This window comes from Poecile atricapillus, chromosome 2 (assembly GCF_030490865.1).
Source record: "Poecile atricapillus isolate bPoeAtr1 chromosome 2, bPoeAtr1.hap1, whole genome shotgun sequence".
In the NCBI taxonomy this organism is placed as follows: domain Eukaryota; kingdom Metazoa; phylum Chordata; class Aves; order Passeriformes; family Paridae; genus Poecile; species Poecile atricapillus.
Window position 1 is genome coordinate 43,628,844 of NC_081250.1, and position 24,447 is coordinate 43,653,290.

The 24,447-nt window shown below is 39.0% G+C and overlaps 1 protein-coding gene across 1 annotated transcript in view; it reads right to left on the minus strand.

Annotated features, from left to right (window-relative positions):
• The window catches only part of CPNE4 (copine 4), a 225,848-nt gene that overhangs the window by 179,218 nt on the left and 22,183 nt on the right, over positions 1-24,447 (minus strand). The window contains exon 2 of the mRNA XM_058831839.1: positions 7,301-7,450. Within this exon, the coding sequence (XP_058687822.1) occupies positions 7,301-7,358 (58 nt within the window). The 5' untranslated portion in view covers positions 7,359-7,450. The remainder of the gene's footprint in view (positions 1-7,300; positions 7,451-24,447) is intronic.

Genomic DNA, 24,447 nt, shown 5'->3' on the forward strand with positions numbered 1-24,447 from the left:
TAATAAAATGTCATCCTTTGTGCAGAAATAGGCTGGTGATTTAATTAAACTGGATGATTTCAACACTGAAGAGAAGAGGAAAAAGTAGCAGAGTGAGGGGGAGAGATGCATTTTTCTTCCTCCTACAATAATTATATATTGGTTTTTCAGAACAGCAGGTAAGTATAAAAATTATATTTCTTTTTATCACTACAACTATTATTTCAGCTTTTGCAAGTTCTAAATTTATCAATGGAAAAGATCAAGCCACAGCCTTATTCTTTTGTCTCATTATATTCCTTCTTTTAATATAATCACCAGCTTGGGCTGTTGTGCTGATGTCACATCACCAGGAAGCTGGAGGCCTGGAAAATAGATTTTTGAGCCCACTGAAAGTGACTAAAAACAGTATTGTTTTGCACAAACATAGACAAGTTAGATTGCATAAGAAGCTTTTTGTCAATTAACTACGTAAGTTATTGACGGGGGGGAAAATTATTCATTTTTCTTTGCTACAAACCCTTCCTTTCTCAGTTCATTAGAACCTTGTTATTCCTTCAATGTCCACACAGTTTCAATATTCACTGAACAAGAGCTGAACCCATTAGATGAAAGCAATAACAAAGATAGAAAAAAGTGAAATAAGTCATAGGTCACATATTTCTGAAGTTCTCATTTCATCATTGCATACATTCTCTCCTATTTCCTCTGGAAAACAGGAAAGTGGTGGATCATACACTTCCCACACAAATTTATTAGGCAGTGCTAGACTGAACAGAATGGGGAAGCAAAACCAGGCCTTCTGTTTTCACCCCTCCACGGTGAAACATCAAGAAAACAGTACTGACTAGAAAAAAATTAAAACTGCTCTATGCTTAAATTGAAACTTATTAGGCTACAAACCCCCACCCCAAAAAGCAAAAACAAAAAAATCCAAACAAACACAAAAAACCAAAACCAACTAACAACAACAACAAAAAAACAACACCAAAGAATGCATCAGATACAAAGAAAAAGTGAGAACCTTGAAGACAGAACTCTGTCTCCAGTGTCTCAAACATGTTCTATATCTGGCATACTTAGGGCTCATTTACTAGAAGTTAATATGCCCTTTTGACCTTTTTAAAGAGATTCATGGCTCAAAGTGATCTTACTGATATATATGATGAGATGGGGAATTAAGGACATGAAGCCAAATTCTTATCTGTAATACCCAGTGACAGGACAAGAGGCAAATGGCACAAACTGAAATTCAGGAAATTCTGATTAAAGAAAAGGAAATTTTTTTACTGTAAGTTTGGTTGAACACTACAACACGCTTCTCGGAGAACTTGTAGAGTCTTCATCTTTAGAGACATCCAAAAGTCATCTGGACACGGCCCTGAGGAACCTACTTTGAGCACAGGCTTAGAATAAATGATCTGCAGAGGTCTTTTCCACCTTCTTCTACTCTGTGACTAAGCAGTAAACAATCAAATTATAAACTTTTTAGGGTACAGATTGTCTCTGCAATATATTATTGTACTAGTTGATTATTTGGGTCCCTTGGCTCCAAAGTCATGCAGAAAATCAAAATATAAACATGACCCCAGCATTTCTGGTACAAAATAGTGCCACAAAGGCTCCTATGTGTAGGTATTTCATTAAAAGCAAAAGCACATGAGTTCAGAAAATTGTGCCTGCCTAGGTAACTGGATTACAATGAAAATCAGTATTACACATTTGACAGCTACATCTTTCTCTATTCAGGGGCATTAAATGGCTTAAAAATGTTCAGTTGTCTAGTGCCTGCAGAAGGAATGATCTTTGTGACACAGAATACAGCCAGTACATGCCTCTCTCTGGGAGCTAAAAGACTTGAATTCAGCTCACACAACCAGATCCAACTCATTATAAAATGGTGATCCACATAACCTCACCACAAACTCATAACCAGGCTTCTTAGATTCACCATGAAATAAATCTAAGATGCTATCTGAATTCAGATTTCAAGTTTACTCCATTGCCCACAGTGTCATTTTGCCCTTCTACACACCCACAACATCCAAAAAGCTTTTCTGCAAGTTGTCTGGGTGAAAAATGAAGAGATTGCTCTCTATGGCACCGTGGAAGAATCAGGGAAACACTCACACATAGCCTCACCTTCAGTTCAGGTAATAAGTGAGCACCAAACTCACAAAAGCAGAAAGATGCTGAGATTAAAAGCAGTAACCAGTGTACTTTACATTTACAGAAAGGTCTTGTTATTTATAAACCTGTACTCCAGACCAGACTACACACAAATGAATTTGGGGGTTGCAGGTTTCCCATCACCCTATCTTGAGAGCTGTGTCTGAATTATTTTACTGGCACTTTAGTCATGAAATGAAAATTAGCTAATAGCATCTGTCTGCTTCTGCAGAAGTAAACAGCAAGAGTCTGCTCCTGGAAAGGTAAATTATGTTTGCAGTATGTACACATGGCGGGAAATACTAATAGTAGAGTTACATGAAGTAGGAGCAGTGAATAAGTGCCTCCAAAAGAGAGCAGCCCTAAAAGCACTGGATGTTGTGGCACTAGCTGCTGCCTATGTTTTTATACTTACAAATTTTATATGGGAGAGACATTTAGTATTCCAAACACATGAGCAGCTTAACTCTCTAGACAGAAAGCTTTGTACCTACAGTTTCTGGATCTTCCAGGGGTAAAAGTCTAATAAAAGGAAGTATAAAACCCAAGTCTACAGTTAGAAGCTTAAAATTAATAAAACTCAGATCAAGTTAAACAAAATACAGTAAGAGCAAGATTTATAGAAAAGGCTGAAATTATGTTAGGTGTTCAGGTAGCAGAGTTTTTAACAGTTCCTCTGTTTAGTAACTTGTTCAGCTCCAGCAGAATGTAGGCCATGGACCCCTTCAGGGAATGACAGTAATTGACATAAGTAATTATTTTTCTTTAAAAAAATTTATATAATTGGGAATTCCCAGTCTCTAATAATTACTGTATCAGCTGTTGGCATCAAGACTCCCTTGGCTGTGAAAAGCAAGTCCAATCCTTCACATTCAGCTGTAAATAAAGTTTTGTACAAATGAGGAAAGGTGGGAATTCATCAGGAGTTCCTGATTCAGCAAGTTCATTAAATTAATATTCCATTTGCTTAATCAGGAGCTCACTAAGACACCTGGCTTGCCCAGGTCTGAACAGAAACCCCAGCACGGCAGGGAAAGCAGACCTATCTTTATTATGATATGTATTAAGTTTTTTTCATTGTGTCTAATCTTTGTTGCTGCTGTGGCCATTGCCTTGGCCATTCTCTGTGCATCTCTGGAAACTGCACATGAACAATCAGTGCTGTCTTAAAACAGAGTCATTCAATTACTTATCTTTGACCATGTTCCTAAACGCCTGGTTTTCAGCCATATCTTAAATCACTACACAAGCCTGTTGGCATTAAAAAATTATCCTGGTCAACATCAATTATATTATAAATTGCTACAAAACTGTAAATAATCATAGATAATACAGACAAAATGCAAGCTGCCAAAATTAATTTTAATATGAATTATTAAGTAATGCAAAGTCAATAGGTTAAGTAGACCCCTCCACAGGATAGTTTGTGCAATTAAAAATACAATTTTGTCTCCTCCACTTTGATTATCTGACAACTATTAATGAAGATTTATTTGAAGTTACACCTACCAGAGTTTGATGAAGGCCTTTGAAAAATGAGCAATAAACTCAGTAAGGAAGTGGGATCCGGAGAATCCACAGCAATGCTATGATGAACAATGAGACAGATCTGATAATACAAGTAATCTATTTGGACAGAAGGGGAGAAGGTTCAGAACAAAGTGCCAGCAGTGTAAATGAAAATATACACACACTGACAGTTCAAAGCAGCTCATTACCATAGAACCAACTGTTTCAATTATAAGGGGGAAAGGGAAAGTCACTGGAAAAAAACTGAGACAGCTAATGCATGATAAAACACTGTACAAAAGTGTGCTGCACCTATACAAATAACCCCATTTCAATTGAGAAAAGGAAAATGCCCATGATATCTGGAGCACTGGGAGTTGGTTGAATGTGCCCAGTTCTGGATGCTCTGAGTGGCTCCCATTGATTTCAGACTCAGTTCAATGCAAAGCACCTGTAAGAGTCAGTGCTAAAATATGTATGTTTTATTATCCTCCACTGGCAGAGCAAATCTAGGATTTGCCCTGACTCTTTTAGCATGTAACTAATGCCATGAGTCATCTCTTACTTCACAGAATTCCCACTGTCTTTCTTCTTACAATGCTGTAAAATATGCAGGGGAAGAGAAATCAAAAAATTCACTGATACAAAAAACAGGAGACTGAACAAATACAAGATCAAAATAATCTTCCTAGGGATAAATATGGACAATTCCCCTACTAAAAAGCAGTCTCAATGCTTTTTACTGGAAAAGCAGCAGAGATTTTTTTCACAGAATTAACCAAAGTCTGCTTCATTTACATTCACTAGATTTGTACCAGTCACAAGGAGTGTCCCTCTCCTGCAGCAAGGCTGGATTTCAGGCCAGCTACAGAGGGTGTGTATTTGGTCTTGTTTGTAAAATGACACCTTCTAAGACAGTGTGTTGGTTTAATAGGATAACAAAACATGTTTTATTTGGAACACAGTGGAAGCTGGAGAGAAAACAGACTGGCTCATCTGTATGCTGACACACAGTAACACACACAATTGTCCTCCTATCCAGTCTTGTTTTCTTAAATATGCCTATCCAAAGCCTCCACTTGCAACTCAATACTGTCAAGCAAAAACATTAAATAGTCCCAGTTTCCCTCTTCCAAATCATGAAAATGGCATATTTTACCTTAGAAAACATTAACAAAAGTGGTTTTGTTCTTAATTTCATTTAATTTCTATTTGGAAAGCAATTAGAACTGATGTTCTACAGCCCTTTCTCAACATTATAAAAGTTTAAAATGTATTTAAAAAGCAAGAAAAAGAAATGCCAGCAAAGTTCACACTGTTCTATACCATGACTCCCAGAGCTGATGATTTATAAGCAGAACTGAATAATATGAAACCCCAGTAAAATTCAGGCTGCCACCAGTAAATTATTTGCCTGCTGGTTTGGGTATTAGTTCTCAGAGTCTGGCTTGAGTCTGTGCTACTCTTGAGAGAATACCTGAAGCACAGGCAGCTGTAAGAGCAGGGATTAAGCATCGATACATGGAAAAGCTCAGGACCATTGAATCCACTTCAAACAACACACTGAGGAGTCACACACACACAGAGAAATCCCAAACCTACAATATGCAAGCAGTTTGCAAATGTAAGTGACATGTAAGCCTAGCAGATCAGAGAAATGCAATTGAATCTCTCTAATCAACAATTTCAAAGCTACTATCATGTGATACTTATTTGACTGCTTATCACTAAAAGCCATTACGGTTTTCTTAGGCTTGTCATTTCAGTTTGCTGCTTGCACTGAGTGATATATCAAATGAAACACAGGAATAAAAGTATATTCACTATGAGGATATGTGTTTGCTGCTTTTTTAAAATTGATTCTCCCAATTAGGTATTAGAGGGAAAATAAAAGTGTCTTAGCATGAAACAAAGCTTTACAACATAGTTACTTATCCAAGAATTTTAAATAATTGGATATTGGGCTATACTTCAAAGAAAGATAAGCCTGGAACAAAATCAAATAATGCCAGCACTCTTAAGGTATAGCAGTCAAAATTCTGTTATCAAATAAATCCAGCTGAGAACCTTCAAAACATGTTTCAGAACATGTTTGAGTCAAAATAATTCTTGAAATAATTAGACAATTCTGAACAACATCTCTACTACATTAATCCTTGCCTTATCATCTGCACTTGCACAAAATACATTTGAAATTAAAATTACCCTTATCCACCCTGCACAAGCATACTGTCTATCAGCTAGAGGAGAATCCCAGAACTGTTTATGTTGAAAAGACCCCTATGATTGAGTCCAGCTGTTAACCCAGCAGTGCCAAGTCCACCACTAATCCATGTCCCTCAGCACCACATCTACACATCTTCGAAGTATCTACAAGGACGCTGAATCAACCACTTCCCTGGGCAGCCTGTTCCAGTGCTTTACAACCCTTTTGGTGAAGAATTTTTCTCCTAATATCCATTCCAAACCCCCCCTAGTGCAACTTGAGGTTATTTCCTCTTGTTGTATGGCTCATTACTTAGGAATGAAGCAGCAAGTTGTGTTCCTCAGATATACTCAATTACACCAGAGTATGTATATAAACACATGTAATGTCTGGAAGAGTTTATCCATTTACAGATGTAACATATTGCAAGCTGCTAATTTTCCTCAACAGATGGCTTTAGTGGCTCTTCCTGCAGCATGAAAATGATTCTACAAGAGAAGCTGCTTCCTGCTCCTGATCCAAAGACAGTCACACACACAGAGGGGCAATGAGGAAGGACTTCCCATTTACTGTTTAGCTACTGCATTTGCAATACAACCAGAAGATACACCTGCTGTAAGCTGGCTCAGGGTTTCCTAGCAGTGTGAGAAAAACTGAATTTATAGATTACACAGGGGCCATGTTGAGCCCAAAACCAGGACAGAGCTTTAAAGTCAAGTTGCTCTGTCAGGTAGGGAAGGAGAAGGAGGAAGGGAGCAATGGATAGTGCTGCAAGCAGCTGCTCTCTCACTTCATAGTTGCTCCCTCAACATGTTTGACCCCTCTCAGCAACAAGCAGAACTCTTGAATGGCCTCTCCAGACTCTGACAGACAAGAGCATGCTCCCCACCCTCAGGGGGTTTCTGGGCAATGAGCACATTTACCTGACGGCTGGAGCCAGTCCTGAGCTCATTCCCTTCGTGACAGAGGTTCAGGGACAACACACTGGGGCTTGTATCACTAGCTAAGTTAGACCCTGAGCCTTCCTTGCCTTCTTGTCATTTACTTGCTTTCTATTTTCTTTCCAAAGTCCTTGATCAAATATTTGAAGAGTCACCCATGAGACTTAGCCATGTGAGCCAAACACGCGTTGCCACTGTCTCAGCTAAATCGGCAAGGGATACGATCACATTGCAGCTCCAACTGCAGGCATGAGAAGAGCCAAGACAGCCAAATTGTATTTATATGGAGAGTGTTAATTTCTTTCCTACTTCCATTTCTACTAGCTTATTCTGACTTTCCTCTAGGAACTTATAGCCTACTCCATATTGGGAGTATTTTGCAATCACAGTACCACCATACCATGATAGACTCAGTCTCTGAATAAGCCAGTAGCTATTTTTGGTATCAAATTGATTCACAAAAGAATTGCAGCATGCTGTCAGCAAAAAGTCCTACCAGTGCCAAATGTACCGCTGGTGCCAGTGCCGTGCCATTCCTCTGCTGGCGTGTCCATGCTTCCCAGGATCTGTGCTCTACTGAGCTACCAAAGATGGGTCCTAACGCGTCAGGACACAGCGCAGCCTCACAGAGATCCTAACCTGGGCCCTGGAAGCAACAGAGCTTTGTCAGCAATGTTATAGTAGACCTACCGCCTTCTGACATAGTGCCAACATTTTGGCTAAATAACACTTTCAAAAACAAGCTCTAGAAATCCAAGCCACCAAGAATCTTCAAGAGTTTCTCTCCCTCGGAAATTCTTGAGGAGTGAGAAATATCCATGTTGTCAATCAGTAATAAAGATGAGAAGCGAGATACTTGGAATATATTTTATAAAACTTTGTCTGACATGAGGTTGTCCTTTAAGCACTTCTAAGAGGAACCTAGGAGTATAAATAAGAGTTATGTCTTTCTTTTGAAATCCTCATCAGTCTTTGTTAGCATATACTGACAACAAAAGGGCAAAACAAACAATTCAGCTCTTATAGTGATTACAGAGTTAGAGGTAGAGGGAAGGGGTTCTCAGTTCCTAAAATGATGCACACAAAAGAATCAGCTCACATAATCAGTGTTGATGGGCATCCTACTGCCACCTGCCATGCACAAAACACGTGCTGGTCTTGACACCACTGCCTCGTAGAACATTTCATGAAATTCACATTAGGCAAGCAATATCCCTAAGATTTAGGCACATATTGCACAGGACTCCACCTCCATTCATCTGTCTTTAAAGGACAAATTTATACAAAGTGCAATAAAGTCCATGAACGACCCACTGCTAAGAGAGAGAAGTGCTAAGAATGCCAGAAGTGACGGCATTCAAGGGAGAGGAGACACAAGAGGCTGGTATTGAAGTCCCAGCCAGATGTTTCCACTTCACAAATGCAATCACTATGGTCAAATTATCTAAAGCATAGTTCTGTATGAATTGGGAGTTGAAAGTCATTTCCAGGCTTTCTCTCCAGACCTGTGAAACTCTTAATTCCTTCTCTCACCTGCCCTCTACTATGATTGTTCTTCAAACAGAAATTCATCTACTCTCTTACAATGTTTGTTGAAGGCCAGTTGCAAAGCATCAGGGACATAAGGAATGGTAAGGCAGAGTCACCAAAATATTTCCTAAGAGCACAGAAGAGTAGAATTAGCCTCATATCCCATCATGCCAAAAAGGAGTGTTGATAACTAAACTGGGTCCCAAATATCCCATGAGAGATGCCACAAAACTTAGAACATGCTAAAACCTGACTGTTGCTAAGAGCACAAAGCAACGTCTTCCTCGTTGAAGTATTTATATCTCTGTTAACTCTGAATGGATAGCTACTGGGCTTCTCTATACCTGTATATATTTAGAATTAGGAAAATGCATGTTGGCAGTAACCAAAATGCAACTATACCAGCAAACAATACTCAAATCAATCTTTGAGTTCTTCGGTGATAAAAGGAATTTCCCATGCACTGTGTGCTTATCTATGTCTTATTCCTGATCTGCATTGTTCCAGTGCAAGTAGATCAAATAGTCAGAGATATTTTTCACAACTTAAAAATAATTATAATTTCATATAATTACTGGTCTAATGCATGAACATGTTTCAATGTACACAAGTATAGGGTAACTCCAAAATGAAGAGATTTAAAAGGCCTTCATAAGCACAGAACCCAAGATCTTCATTTTTGCTCCTCTCAACTAGTAGAAGATTTGATTTTTATTTTCTTCTCTAATGTCAACAAATCCCTTAGGTAAAGGTGCTTGGAGAGGAAACAAACAAGCAAAAAACCCATAAAAATTAATAACAGAGAACATGGGTTATTGTAAATGCATGTCCTCACAATTCAGCCCACCCCATGCATGTCCACCAAAATCTCAGTGACAGATGCCTTTGTAATTTCTTTATGGTATCAAATCCAGCCTTGAATACCTGTGGAAAAGATGTACTAAAAATTTCTAAAACATTTTGAAAAGATACGAACTTTTACAAGAATATTGCTGTTTCAGTCATAAGCACTCTTTTCCAATTACAAAGATTACAGCAATTCAGATCTGACCTGGTGAATGATGGATGACACCCTTTATGCTCTGGAGTCAACATGAAAATTTTACCTATTATTTCTGCCCTCTACAAAGATTGGGTTATACAATAATGAGGTGCTTGACTGCTGTTGCATTAAGTCTGTAATGAGACTGAATGCACAGTCACACCATTTAGTGTTTTAAATTGCTTCAACTTCAGAGTAAATACATCAACAAAGACCGAGCTGGGATATTAAGATAGAGCAGTACATCAAAATACGATGTTAACTTGCTGATGGTTACATGAAAATTATTTCCATATTTCACTGAAGAATTCTTCAAATGATTCACTTGTGTAATGTGTTATTAAATGAAGCACATAGAGGCATCTTAAACATTAACTTAATTGAAGGTAGGCATAACACAGGCAAATATTTAATACTTGCTGTAGGAAAACGTCAATTCTTCTCATGAGATTTTTACCATAAGCTAAAAAGCCTGACGTGAATTACATTTCCTACATACGCCGGCTCTTAATTTTTCCTTTTAACAAGAATATGGGCATTTTACAATATGCAAAGAAAACTGTCTTGGTCAAATGATTACTGCAGCATTTCTTATTTAGCTACTTCCAGTGTGAAATATCAGCTTTTTTTTTCCATTCCTCCCCTTTTTCGGCCTCTGAGCATCCATGTTCTTTCCATCTATGGTAAGTAACCTATGACCATATCAGACTTCTGTTAAGATTATGCTTTCAAGTGATAGGTTGCCCAAGAAAATTCTCAGATCAGTTTGAATGTACCTATATCACATTTCCCAGTGATATCACAAAGGAACTCTTTCTCGGTCACTTCAGTGTCTGACAAGTGCTGCAGTCAAATTGCACTGGGTCTTCAACACAGTTAATGCAGGCCAATTGTCTAATAAGACTAATTTATGTTGAGAGGGATCTCTGGGTATCTCTATTTTCCATCCTTAGCGCAAAGCAGATCTGGTTCAGGTAAGCTCTGGCAATATCCAACGATGAAGATCCCACTACCTCTCCGGGCCCCTCTTCCAGCATTTGACCACCATCTCTGACAGCAATTTATTGTTCGTTTTCCTTGTTAGGGATTATGCCTGCTGCCAAACATCCTACCACTGCTCCTTCAAGAAAACCCTCACTTCACCTTCTCAGATGACAGCATTACGATCACATTCCCTTAGCCTTCTCCTTGTGACACTGAACAAAGCTAGGATCCTTCCAGGACTCCCTTTGACTTCACTGACCTAGCCAGCTAGTGTGTCAGAAGGTCTGGTTAACTCAGTTAAAATAATTCAGGACTAAAAAGAGGAAAAGATCACTGCAATTTCCTGCATGTTATGGGCAGAAGACAGGGTGTAGAAGACCATAGTTACATTAAACAAGCAAGCATACTCCAGCTGGGACCTGCATCCATAACTGGCTTTTCAGAAAGCCACTCGCAATGGCAACTTTGGCTGGTCAAACTCTACCTACAAAAATGCAAGCTCTTGAACACCTCACTTACACACTGCCTACAGAGTAACTATTAATACAGAGACAAACATCTTTTATGGGGGTGTAGTACTTCCCATGCATTCCTTCAAGGGACACTCCAGAAAGGTTGTACAAATTATTGCAAGTTGAGTCTGGTTGTTATAATGATGTTTCAGAGCAGAAAGGTGGCTTAATAGAGTTCAGGGATAAATAGGAAGGACTGTTTAAAACCTTATCTTTCACTCCTTGGTATTTTGAATTCCCGAATAAGTCCTTTCAATCAGTGAACACATTTTGAACTCAGACAAATGATATTTTGAGATTTTTTTCCCCCTTAGAATTTTTTTCAAAGATTGTACTGAGAAAATTAAATATTTAAAGTTGCTTTTACTTTCCTGAATGTTTAAAATGGGTACTAAGTTCTGTCTGCCATTATTATCAAATTAAAGCTTTAATTAAAAATGCTGTGCAATTTTAAGGGTACTATCCTTTTTTGTTTCCTCAGCTTATCTATCTGCTGTCTAGTACAATTAGTATTTCTTATTATGTGAAATTTAGCAGTCTGCTAGAAAAATTTCTGTCTTAGCTTCAACCTGCTTCCAAATAAAAAACACTTCGTATCTGCCCATTGCATGAAATTGTCTAGAAAAATTAAAAGTAGTTTAACTAACTGAAACAGACTTAAAGCCTTAGTTTGTTATCAATATAATGGGTTTCTTAATTGCCTCAGAGACTGCAATTTTTAACTTGCTGGATTTTGTGTTTTCTGTTGGACGCTGTCCTTACCTTTCCCCAGCAGCTAAAGCAACAACCAAAGAGATAGCTCAGAGAAGAAGCTGTATTTTCTATTGCCTTATTTCCAATATTCTCATCATCAGTTTCTTATTTTTAAAAATTGCTTCATGTTTTGTATTCTTCAAAACAATAGCCTCAAATTCCCCTAACACTAAGATAAAAGCTCCAAGACATCAAAACCTAATTTTGTTGTCTCCATCTACAAACAGAGAATACTACCCTTAGAATTAGACAGAGGATCACATAAAATTTTTCTGTCAGAGAAAAAAAACAGAAAATGCTACCTCAAAAACAGCTTTAAGTAAAAAAAAAAAAAAATAGTTCTGATTATGCTATGTTTAGTCTAGCAAAGGTTAAAGACCCCAAAATCATCTTTTTATCTGGCTGCATGAACACTCAAAATATTTTGTTCAAATATCACTCCATTTCTCACCCACTACTCAGGCATTTTGATTTTTGCCATGTATAAAATAATTTTATTTAAGCTGTGCCATTTGCAGTAGTGTGTTTCAGGAAATGCTCATCCTTCATTTATAATGACCTAAAGTCAGGGAACCCTCGATATTGCCCCTCAAGCACCTACAGGCTGAAAACTCCTAAGCTGACACAGCACAACCCCAGGTGGGAGGAACTCATCCTTGTTCTGTCACTCCAATGTCTTCTTCATTTACAGTAAAACACACAGTAGTGCGTACAAATACCAAACAAATGGGTAAAGCTGCATTGTTTACCTAACAGGCAGCAGTCAGCCAGCTTCCATGAGAGCAAACCCAACACTTCACAGGAAAGAAAATACCATTTCAATGTAGCCTGGCTTAGCCAGTTGTCTGATGTGATCTTATCCGTTTGAATAACACAATTTTTGTCTTAAGAGGGTGAAAGAGACCACCCAAAGAGTAAACTGATTGCAACCACCCCAATGCAGAATGCCAAACTGCACCTCAGCTTCTCAGCCACCAAACTCTGTGTCCAAGGACCTGAATTTCCAAACAGCAAATAAACACCGCACTGTTCCTCACTTTTCCTGTTAATAAGGATGGAGTGATCCTGCTTCTAATCCTGGCCTGATGCTATTGGATGACTAGGCTGAGGAAGCCACTGATGAGATGCTACACTTTGTTATGTCATTCTAGTCTCTGCCTTTTCTAGTTGTAAGCTTTCTGCTTTATTTTCCTTTACGACTCATCTCAAATGTCCCATCATACACAGCTATCACTCAAGGGCAAGCCACACAGAGACAGGCAAATCCCTCAGAAAATTAAGTTTTGGCTTCATATAGAACTATGACTATCAGAATTCAAACATTTGGGTAACACAGTTTATGGTGGAAAGGGTATGGAAAATAGGAGAGACGTATTTGTTGGTGGTTTGTTGCACTACAAAACTATTAGCACTCACTTGTGCCTGTCCAGTTCATTCCAACCAGTGCTCAGATAAATTCACAAATGCCCATATACCCCTGTCTGACTACAGGCAGACCACAAACATGCCTGTAAATACTGTGTTTACCAGTGACCCAGAGAGAGGAAGCAGCATCTCTGGCCAGCTGTCTCCCTGCTGATCATGGGGAGTCAAGACAGGCATCTGTCTGACAACCTGTGTTTTAAAATAAGGGAAAATATCATCAAGTGGAAGGCCAATTCCACATTGTCCTTCATGCAGTCTGTGCTTACCCGAACAACCTGTAGGTTTTCCCATACTCTTCCACCTTAGATGAGCAAATTTTTAGGTACAAATTACTGCACTTGATCCTACTTCACTAATTCCAGTTCAAAACACAGTCCCCACACAAAGTAATGAAGCTTATTTATCACCCTGTTGCCTGAGGGAGTCAGAGATGACCTCCAAGTAATCACAAGAACAACAATGACTCTGCTTATTCAAAATCAGGACAGTCTTTACAAACCACAAAAGGTAAGACTAAAGCCAGTTTCTCCTTTTTACCTCAAAATAAAAAATCCAAATCAAAACCACACACAACTCTTGTCTTCAGAGGGGATATGAGGTCTAAATACACAGTTGCTGTGACTGACCAAGCTCCTGTGAAATTGAATAGGAGCTACTCTTTTTCCAGTAGCCCATGTTTTTTCCCAAGGGTAAGATTTGGAATACTCATTTTATCCTCTACTGCCAACAGAGTTGCTGTACCCACATTGCTCTTTGGTTAGAAAAGAGGTATTTGGCACAACAGCTCATCTTGCCAGCTATCAAAAGGGAGCAGCTGCTTCCCTTTTGGAGTGACAGTGATGTTGGAATGTCTGGGACTTCCAAGGCCATAATGACCACTGTCAAAATCCTCGTCACCTCCAGAGCCAATAGCTTAGATCTGATACAGGCAGTATTTTTCCAAAGGTATACTGTGCTAGAAAAGCATAAACTATCCAAAATACACCTTTTAAGTCACCTAGATCAGTTATTCTATGGTATTAGTAGTATTACTGACACTTTGGCAATAGCATGGTCAAAGAGGACCACAAAATCCATGAGATAAGTAAGAAAAGGACGTGGACCATTAGAGATTGGTTATCAACACAGCAAGATGTTCCTGCTCCAAACACCCCTCTAGTGGGAGCTCAGTCATGTAACATGCAGGATTGAGGCTCCTGAGAAGCCAGAAGCCAATGTTCCCCTCAAAAAAAACCAAAAAACAGTAAGCAATGCTTTCTCATTAAACCCTTTTAGAAAGTGTCTACCTCTGACTTTCCTTTTCTATTTCTTTCTCTTTGGCAAACTTGTCACAGTCCTTCTGTCCCAGCTCCACCTTGGCCAGCTTCCCAAACCTTTTTTGACAGCACTGCAATGTCACTCCTATTGCCAACTACAGACAGCAGACTCTGTTGCTCTAGAATGAGATTTACTAGAAGAGGGGTGGAATGAAGAGAACACATACACAGTGTGGCCCTAATGTTCTCTCTCTCCAACACAAATAAGAAAGTAGATCTGGACTGCTGAAAATGTATCCTGTAAACTTTCCCTGCACAGAGTCTAGATCTGCTCCAAAAAGGGTGATGATTACTGCAGGTGACCATAATTATAGCAGGCCCCCCTGTCTTCACTCAAAAAAGAGAAGAAATGTCTCCCTATTCTCCCTTCAGACCACCAAGGAATAGAACTTTAAAACAGGTATTTTTTTTAATGCTAGTCTAAGAGAAAATCCTCTTTCCATGAGATTTTGGTCATTTAAGGTCAAACCAAGAAGAAGAAATAACACCCACTGGCTAGTCACAAGTATGCAATAAAAATGGAAATCCATGTTTATGGAAGAATGTTGTTTGCTACCTAAATTTTATTGAACAGCAAATATACTGAGCATATTACCACTTTCTTCGTGGACATTCTGCAAATACAGGAAGAGACATCACATAAGGCATCCATTCAAAACTATTTGCTCAGTTAATATCATTTTACAGCTATGGAGGAGAATTTCTTCAGTGTTTCTGCAGGGTTCTAGTGGCTCTCCAAAAGAGAGTTTTTGCTCGTATATCAAGGTGTTCCAGTGATTTATGTGAGAGCCTTATCCCCAGCAGATGTGCTGTGCTGCTTTGGGCTGGAATTAAGCTAATTTTCCTCACAGTAGCTAGTATGGGGCTGTGTTTTGTTTTGCAGACAAAGTGTTGATAATAACAGAAGTTTTGTTTATTGCTGAGCAGGACTTACACAGAGTTCAAGTCCATTTCTGCTCCTCACATCACCCCAGAAGCAAGTGGGCTGGGATTTACATGGACCTGGGAGGGAACACAGCCAGGACAGCTGACCTCCACTGACCAAAGGGATACCCATAGCATATGGCATCATGCTCAGCATGTAAAGCATGGGCAGGAAGAAGGAAGGCAAAGGCATTTAGAGCGAAGGGGTTCATTATCCCAAGCAACCATTACATGTGACGAAGCCCTGCTTTCCTGGGGATGGCTGAATACTTGCCTGTCCACGGCAAATGGATTCCATATTTTCCTTTGCTTGTGAGTGCAGCTTTCACTTTACCTATTAAACTGTATTCTTCTCAACCCATGAGTTTTACTCACGCCTACTCTTCCAATTCTCTCTCCCATCCCACTGGGGTGAGCAGCTGTGCAGTGCTCAGCTGCCAGCTGGGGTTAAACCACGACAGCTGCTGCACACTGAGAAAGCACATCAGACCCTTACAGTGAGTTTGGAACATACATATGCAAGTAGTAAGCATGTATCAGAGGAAAGACTCTCTTGAAGACACTGTTTTTAAAAATCTCAGAATAACTTTATGCTTCTTTTTACACCAATAATGTTTTAATTAAACTACAAAGATTTCCAGGATCCTGAACATTCTCTCAAGTGATATCCTAAGGCTTAAGTATTGTGAATCTTCCATCACAATTACACACAGCTTATACTACTTACCAAATGCTTTTTTCCTTACATTTCCCCTGATTATAAAAGGAATTGATTTTTTTTTACCTAATTTTAGGTCCTTTACATCACTTTAAATTGCATTACTAGATTGGACCATAAATCTTCACTGTTTGTGATTTTTTTTAACCTACAGAGAAGTCTAATAATTGCACTGAAGATCATACTTGAACAATGAAGCAGCCAAATGTTTAAAAAAAAGAAAAAAAAGATTTTATGTAAAACTTTGCTTTATATTATTTTGTGTCTGAAAAAAATGCAAGAAAAAAAGTTTCTGAAATTAAGGGAGCTGCACTGAAATCCTTCTTTTATGTGTCCTCCTATCAACGAAGTCATTGGAAAAGGAAAAAAATTCAAGCCCAAATTTTATCTGAATTTGAAGCCCAGTGTACAGATGTCATTCACATCATCACACAGGGCTAGGTGTTCTCATGCTTTTGCAGCATTTGACCTTTCCTACAGGCAAGCTAAGGAGTGAGTCACACACAAACCCATTTGCTCTCAAAAAGAGTGATAAAATTGCCACCAAAGATGGAAAGATTCTCCTGTTGCAGTCCTGTCACAGAAAGGCATATAAACACTTCATAAAAACCAGTGTCATAACACACACAAACTAGAAGGTTCAATTAAGTAATTAACACAGCATATTTTGTTCCGGCATTTCCTGACCCTTGAGTGCTTGCTGCTTTTTTCAAAGCAGGGAGCTACTCCATGAAATATGCCAGAGTTTTTCAGAAAGCAAACCATAAGCAGACAATCCATCCAACAAACACTTGGTGGTACAAAACACAAACATCAACAAGACAGAGGAGTTTCTATCACACAGATACCTCCTGCTTATGGTGAAGTGGAACCCCACAGCAACAATAGACTCTCCTGTCTGCTACAGGCCACAGCAAAGTAAAGGCTGTGCCAAAACACACTCCATGGCAGCGGGTATGTGCAAAGGAGCTTTGCCCATCCACTCTCAGCTCCTGTCAGGAGAGCAATTGCTCTCAGCAGACAATGGCTGCTGGCATGGGCAAACAGTACCTGGACCGATGCAGCAAGCACACTAAATGCAAAAGCTCTTCTGCCAGAAAGCACAGCAAGAGCAGCAGAGGTGATAGGAGGCAAGCATTTCATTAGCAAAGGTTTGTTCATTGGTAACTCTGCTATAAATTATAGATGTAGTGCAATACAAAAAAAAAAATAAAAAAAAAAAAAAAAAGAAAAAAAAAAGAAACCTCAGGTCCTATTCCAGACTGTAGCACAGCTATACACTACTCATTTATGCATCCTTCCTGTTTGCTGCCATCTCTGCATACCTGTCTCTTTTCTACTCTTAGCTCTGTTTCCATTTCTGCTCTTCATCCGAGCTAACATCACAAATCTTCTACCAAATTTCCTTTTTCAAATAGCTTCCAGACTTGAGTGCTTCTCAACCCACTCTGCTTTCTCTCCCACAATAGTTCTTTTGTTTTGGCTTGGGGTTTTTTTGATTTCTTTTTCGGGGTGGGGTTTTGGGAGGAAGGAGAACAGCACTGGCTGGTTTGTTTCTAAATGAAACCCTTGCTTGCCTTTTGCTCCCATCACCCAAATAATCTTGATCAGGAGGCTCCCTATAATCATCCCATCTAACCCTTTAGGACTATTTCACAAATATGAGCTCAGACCTCATCCTTACCACAGTACCAGTCTCTCCTCTGTTCTCATCCAAGCTCTTCCCAAATACAACCAAAATGTTGCCTAGCCCTTCCAACTTCCTTGCCTAGTGTACAGCTCCCTCTTTCCCAGAAGTCAATCTTTAGTTTCTCTTCTCAAATGCAGCTCTCACTCCTTTTTGCCAAGAGAGGAAGGACAAACTTGAACTGGTAACAGACAAGGAAAAAGCTGATGTACTTGATTTTCATTTGTCCAAGTCTTCATTGGCACTCTGATCCTGTATCTCTAACATGGATGGCCTGCAAGACAGGGATTGAGGGAGCAAAGTCCTTCCCATTCTTAGAGGAAGTCAGGTTTGTGGCCACCTGAGGAAGATGAACATACATAAGTCTGTGGGAGCTGAAAGATGCATCCCAGAGTCCTGAGGGAACTGGTTGATGTAGTTGCCAAGCCAGTCTCCATGAAATTTGATAAGTCATGGAAATCAAGTGAAGCCCCAGGCGACTGGAGAAAGAGAAACATCGTACTCATCTTAATAAAGGGTAGAAAGGAGAACCTTGAGGCATGTCAACCTGTCAGCCTCACCTATGTGCCTGGGAAGATCTTGGAACAGATCCTCCTAGGAGCTGTGCTTAGGCACAGGGAGAACAGGGATCTGATTCAGGACAGCCAGCACTGCCTCACCAAGGGCAGGTCCTGCCTGACCAACCCAGTGGCCTCCTGTGATGGAGTGACTACTTCAGTGGACAGGGAAATGATCTAAGGACATCAACTGTCTGGAGTTCTGCAAGGCTTTTGTCAGGGTTCTCCAAATATCCTTCTCTAAATTGGAAAGATATGGATTTGATAAATAGACTATTCTATGGATGAGGAATTGGCTGGATGGTGACATCCAGACAGCAGTGACCACAGTTCGATGTCCGGATGGAAATGAGTGACAAATGGTGTTTCTCAGTGGCCTCAATCTGAACAGAGACAGAGGAATGGAACACCTCTCCAGTGAGAAAAGGCTGAGGAAATTCTCTCATCTACAACACAGAGAACCTAGTCTTGTTCAACGGCAAGACCATTGTATTTTATTTTATTTTATAAACATAAAAGTGTCACTTTCTTGGAGCCTTACTTAACCAGTGTTTGGGCTTTCCTTTGCAGTTCGGAACACAAATTCCAGCACAAAAGCTTTTTCAAGTCAGTAGGCAATTCGGAATGAAGTAGTGCAGTGTGAATCGTCAGAAAACCTTAGTAATAACTTTAGTGTCTCTTGAATGTAAAGTGATGCAAAACAGCATCCCAGCTTCATTAATATTATAGGTGCTGAAGACAAAGTGTGGTGAAATCTGCAGTAAGATAAGCATAAATGTTTTCTGAAGAAAAGTAAATTTTAGGTTAACATCAGATTATGCGTATATTAAGAGAGGCATTTGTCTCTCCCACCCAAAACATCAGAAGGAAACCAACTCCTCAAAGCTTATCAGCGCTTTTATTCCTTAAAATACATTTATACTTGATTTCAGTATCCACCAAGATGAACTTCTGCATTACTGACTGAAATAATTTCATGTCACTCATCACTTTGCACAGGACTCTGTAAAAGTTCTCCATATTCTGAAGAAAGGAATTCCTTAATTCAATTCCTATGTCTTTCTATGAGTTTTCTTAATTATTCATTTATCCACAAAAACAGAAGGTTACAGGTGTGGAGTTATGGATAAACATAGAAGCATAGGACTGGAAATAACTCATTTGCCCACGTTTACTCATTTTGCTGAGAAAACTTAACACTTGAATGAAGGAAGAAAGCTGCTAGGACACTGCTTTTCCTATCCCTAATTAAAAGTCCAAACAACCACACACATTCACAAAAAAACAACAAAAACAAAAAATAACTTGGTAAATAACTTGGCCTACTCAGTCAAGAAATCACATTACCTAAGACCACAAGATCAGCCAATGCTGGAATTGTCCCAAGTGTCTCTAATGGCACCTGGCAGCTCAATTAGTACCACTCAGTCCAGTTCACACACTTATCTACTGATAAGCACCAAGTGATCAATCAGTCCCAGTGGGGGACCCATCAGATCAAATGATGGTGATAAAAGCTATCTGAACCCTTCACAATCACAGCATATCTCAATAAATCTTTTTAGTGTTAAGGTATTTGACAGTTTGGCTTCTCTACAAAGGTAAAGGGGAGCAGCTCATCCAAATAGTTCCATCATGGAGGTTTGGCCCTGGCAACATCCCCCCTGTTAAAGAGCTGGCCAGGAGGCCAGACATCTTAATCCTTCACAAATATTCAATGAGCTGTAATATTCGTTCCCAAAGATGTATTGCAGCATCCTTCAAAGAGCCCGTGACAAGAGGAGATTTAAAAGAAAACCGTGATTTGTTTGTTAGATGCTGTGTTATTTTTTTCCCCTTAATATTACATTTCAGCCATTGCATTCATCAATAAACTTAGCAGGACGCTGCCTGACATTTTTAAATATGCAATCAATTATGAAAAGTCATGCTGTTTGAGAAAAATTTACCCTGCACTGAAAATATGAATTTAGTGACTCTCCAAGCTTTTAAGCTAATCTTATTAACCACATAATAATGTCCAGGGGCATAATAGTCTCCAGAGGCACCAGGCCATTGTGTTAGTCACAGTGGAGTAAGTCTATAGAAAAAAAATAATTGCCTTGACCTTATCTAAAGTTTTCTGATGGAAACATCTGAAATCCAGCTTTTCAGCCACAAGTGTTTGTTTGCACCCTTTTTACAGTGGCTGAAGGACAAGAGGAATTCTGGCCTCTGCTCTCAAATCCACTCCAACCAAACTACTAACCCAAAGAGCTTGCTTAGACTACCAAGGCCAGTCTTCTCACACAAATCAAAGAAAGCATATCCTTGGATGATCTGGATCCCCTTCCTAATATCTGTGACTTTTACACTAAGAGAAGATTAGTTATTTTTTAAAATTATGTGCAAAGAGCAGTCTGTGCAGTGAAAAAAATCATGGTTACAAGTGTAGCCCTGCAGCCAGGGGCACCCATCCTTGCTGCATCTTATTTCAAAAGATCAGCTGTTTTATATGTGAAAGTGTTGGCAGCTCCCTTCATCTGAAGTGAAAGGAGCTTTACCAGCACTCCTGTGACCAGGCTTAAACGTTTATGCAAACAAGTCTTGCTTAGAAGAGCCTAATTCCAATCCCACTATTGATCACCCAAGGCAGTTGTTACACTTGATAGGCTGTGGAGAAGAACAGCCATATTGATCCCAAGATTGTGGGACTAAAACCAGTAGGAACTGTTATAAAATTTTAATATATGTAATCTTCCAGACAAAAGCAGACTCCAGGGAGAGCTGACCTTTGAGTGCAGAAACCTTAACAACACGTCAACAGTGGGGCTGTATTTTCAATACAAAAATTAATGACAAGATTAGGGAGATTGCACTACAGTTGTACTGTATAGAAACAAGAAGGTTTCTGCTAGGCTGAAGTGAATTTGTGAGTTATATAAAATGAAATAATATGAAAAAACATAGAGACAAAAAACGCTGATGTAGTTGCCATTGATTTCAAGCAAGGCTGTGCCAAACAACAGTTCATAGTTGATGCAAGTGTTATCTCATCTTAACTTCTGACTATACACCCACAGTATTGACACTGTTTTTAGCAGTCCTCCTTCAACCTGTACCTTTCCATTCACACTCATTATTATTACGAGGGAGGAAAAAGCACCCGCCTGCTCAAAATAAGCAGTATATTCCCCACGAACAGAATTTTATGGAGAATGAAACTATTTTAAATTAAATTTGACAAATAGTTTTGGCCAGTAGAAAAAATGGTGAAGAGTCAGAGTAACTTAAAACTTCAAGTGATCTCAGGAGATCATCTAGTCAGACCCAAGGGATGGAATATTTAAAAAGCCTAAAAGCCTAGATTTAAAATGTCAGAATAATTTTGCACGTGAAAGAGTCTGTGACTGATGACATGCTTGTTTTTAATATTTGCCTTTAAAAACATGCTTAGAAAATCACTCCTTTCAAATTGATCCTGCTCTGTTCAGGAAACCTTTGGCAACATTATTCATCATTTACCCCCATCTCTTGATTATGGACTTCTACCCAGACTTATACCCACTGATTTCATTAATTATCAGTCTTATATCTCCTTATTTTACTATCAGTCTTAATTCTTCCCACAACAAATTTCAATTCTCTCATGCATCTGACAGTAGGAAAGGTATTTAAAAAAAAAAACCAAAAAAACAACAAAACCCACAACAAACCAAACAAAATCAAACAAATGCCACGATCCTCAAAAGTGTTCCTCAAGAATAAATTCAGTGTCTTCAGAGAAACAGCATTCCAGAAATGGATATGCTTCAGAATGATCAATAGTTCCTTTCACACTAAGAATATTTCCTCTCTAGCTGCTCTACAAAATATGTTCCATAGCACTGCACAGTACTCCCAATGGTTTTTATTAAAAGTTCAGACCATAATATGACAAGTTTATTGAGTCTTTTTCTGGTGTTTGAATTTCTTATGACTGCATCTGGCACCCACCAAGGAGGAGCTGACAACTGACCCCTGGTAATAATGGAATTGTAATACAAGCATATGCAAAGAAAAGGCTGTGACCACTGTTGGGAAGGCAGAATTAGAAAGAAATTATAAATATGACTCTGTAGCCAGAAAGACTAAGGAAGAAATACAAATGAAAGCACGGTTTGAAAAATTCAAAGAAACCGGGCTGGTATGCCAGAACACATTCTGTCCCCCAATAAAACCAAGCTGAGACCCCTCTCCCCAGCCTTATAAGGAAAGGTCTGAAGGACCCTGAGATAATTAAAAATATGCAAAAACAGCGATTTCTATAGGTCATATACAAATGTTACTGTATTAGTATACTTAGAAAGATTTGTTAGTAAAGGAATAGAATATTCAAATGTATAAGTTATATAAGTAATTGTAAAAGAGAGTTCTCTCTCTTGGTCTCTCTTCCTATGCTCTTGCTACTCTCTTACTATGGTCTCTTGGCTCTCTCTTAGCCCTCTTGGTCTCTCCTGCCTCACTCTTTCTACACTCTTGCTGCTCTTTTTCCCCAGCTCTCTCACTTCTGTTCTGTTACTCTCTTTCTTAGCAATCTTAAGTCTTGAACTCATGTATTCATATTTTACCCCCTTTTGTATTGTTCTCTCCGAGCCCACTTTGAGCTCTATCTGCTGGCTCATAGCAGGCTCTCTCTTCCCCCCATGCCCTGAAATAAACTTCTAACACCTAACTCGATTATGGAGGTCTTTTCCGTGTCTCAGACCGTCCACCCCAGAAAGCGTCTCCTACAGACCACCATAAATTTCATTTAATACTGACCTGGAAAATGCTTAATGCATTAGACCTACAAGTAACAAAAACTGGAATACTAAGCCCTTTGCTACAAAATCATATCAAGACAACATTACTGAGAAAAGTGCTTTCACTGTAGTCAAGGTTGGAGACATTCCTGAAAAAGCAGTGGAAAGAGAATACGTATGTTTATGCACAGCTTTAGAGTAAGGCCATGTACTTCTGTTTTTACCAGCTTTGCACTGGTTGTCATGAGATGACAATGATCCTACACAAAGTCTGTACAGAAGAAATATTTCTGTCTTTGCACTGTGTGGAACCATTTGAAGAGGTTTCCTACTTACTTTCCTGATCAATTATTCAGTCATATATATCTGAATAAAATGAGAGTTTTTATAGCACACAAAGCCTGATTATTGTCCTAGGTTAAATAATTAAACTAGGATGGCCAGAATGTTTCTCTGGGTATTTACATCCAAGAAGGGCTGGAGGACAACCAGCAAACTCCAAATATTTTTCACATAAAAGCTTTTTCAGGGAGGATAATGGTATTAATTTTCAGGACCCAATACTCTTCCTGTTCTGCCAGCTCTCTCCTGCCAGACCTCACAGTGAAAATTGAGAAAATCATGGTAAGTCTTTGTCACACAATGGGCATCATGAAGATGATTTCTGCCAGCTCTATTTAAGGCACTCTAGAGAGGGATGTGTCTTGTGAGCTCTGCAAAGAATGAAAAAGAATTAGGGCTTAGGCAGGCTTAAATAGAAATATTAATATAGATGTTTTATTCATTAAATTCTTGTAAAAAAGTTATTACTTTAACTGATTGATCTATCAAAACCACAGAGCTAGGACTGTACACTCCACAGCAGGTTTAAGTAGAGCTCCTCCATGTTTGATGTTTTCTTTTGTTTAGAGGTTGCTAAATGGATTTTTGTACTCAGCAACCCAAAACAATCTCCTGGTATAATTAATTTCATTTGCCCTTTCTGACACAGGATGTCTGAAAGTTCTAGAGTATTTTAAGCCTTCCAGCACAGATACAGTCCCCCAAAAGAATTTCAGCCTTCAAGATGAAACAATTCTAAGGAGCCATAGAGACAAACTGTGTGTCACTTGCAATTGTTCACATTCTTCCTCCTAGTTAAACAAGAAATAACTTCTATTAGAGAATGTCAAAATTACAGTTAAGGTACTTTGCTCCTGTACCTGCCTCTTACCTCCTCTTAGGGTCACAGTATAAAGTACACTGATTAATACCTCAATACCAGAGGAAGTTTGATGCAATCAGCTTCAGGTGGCTGGTAATTTTTTTTTTTTTAATTTCTTTAATTAAAGATAAGACTAAGAGTTAGGGACAGCCCTAACCTATTGGTTGCCTAGTTTCTCACTAAGTGCTGGTGGATTTTTTTGTTGTTGTTCTCTGCTCTGTGTACTAT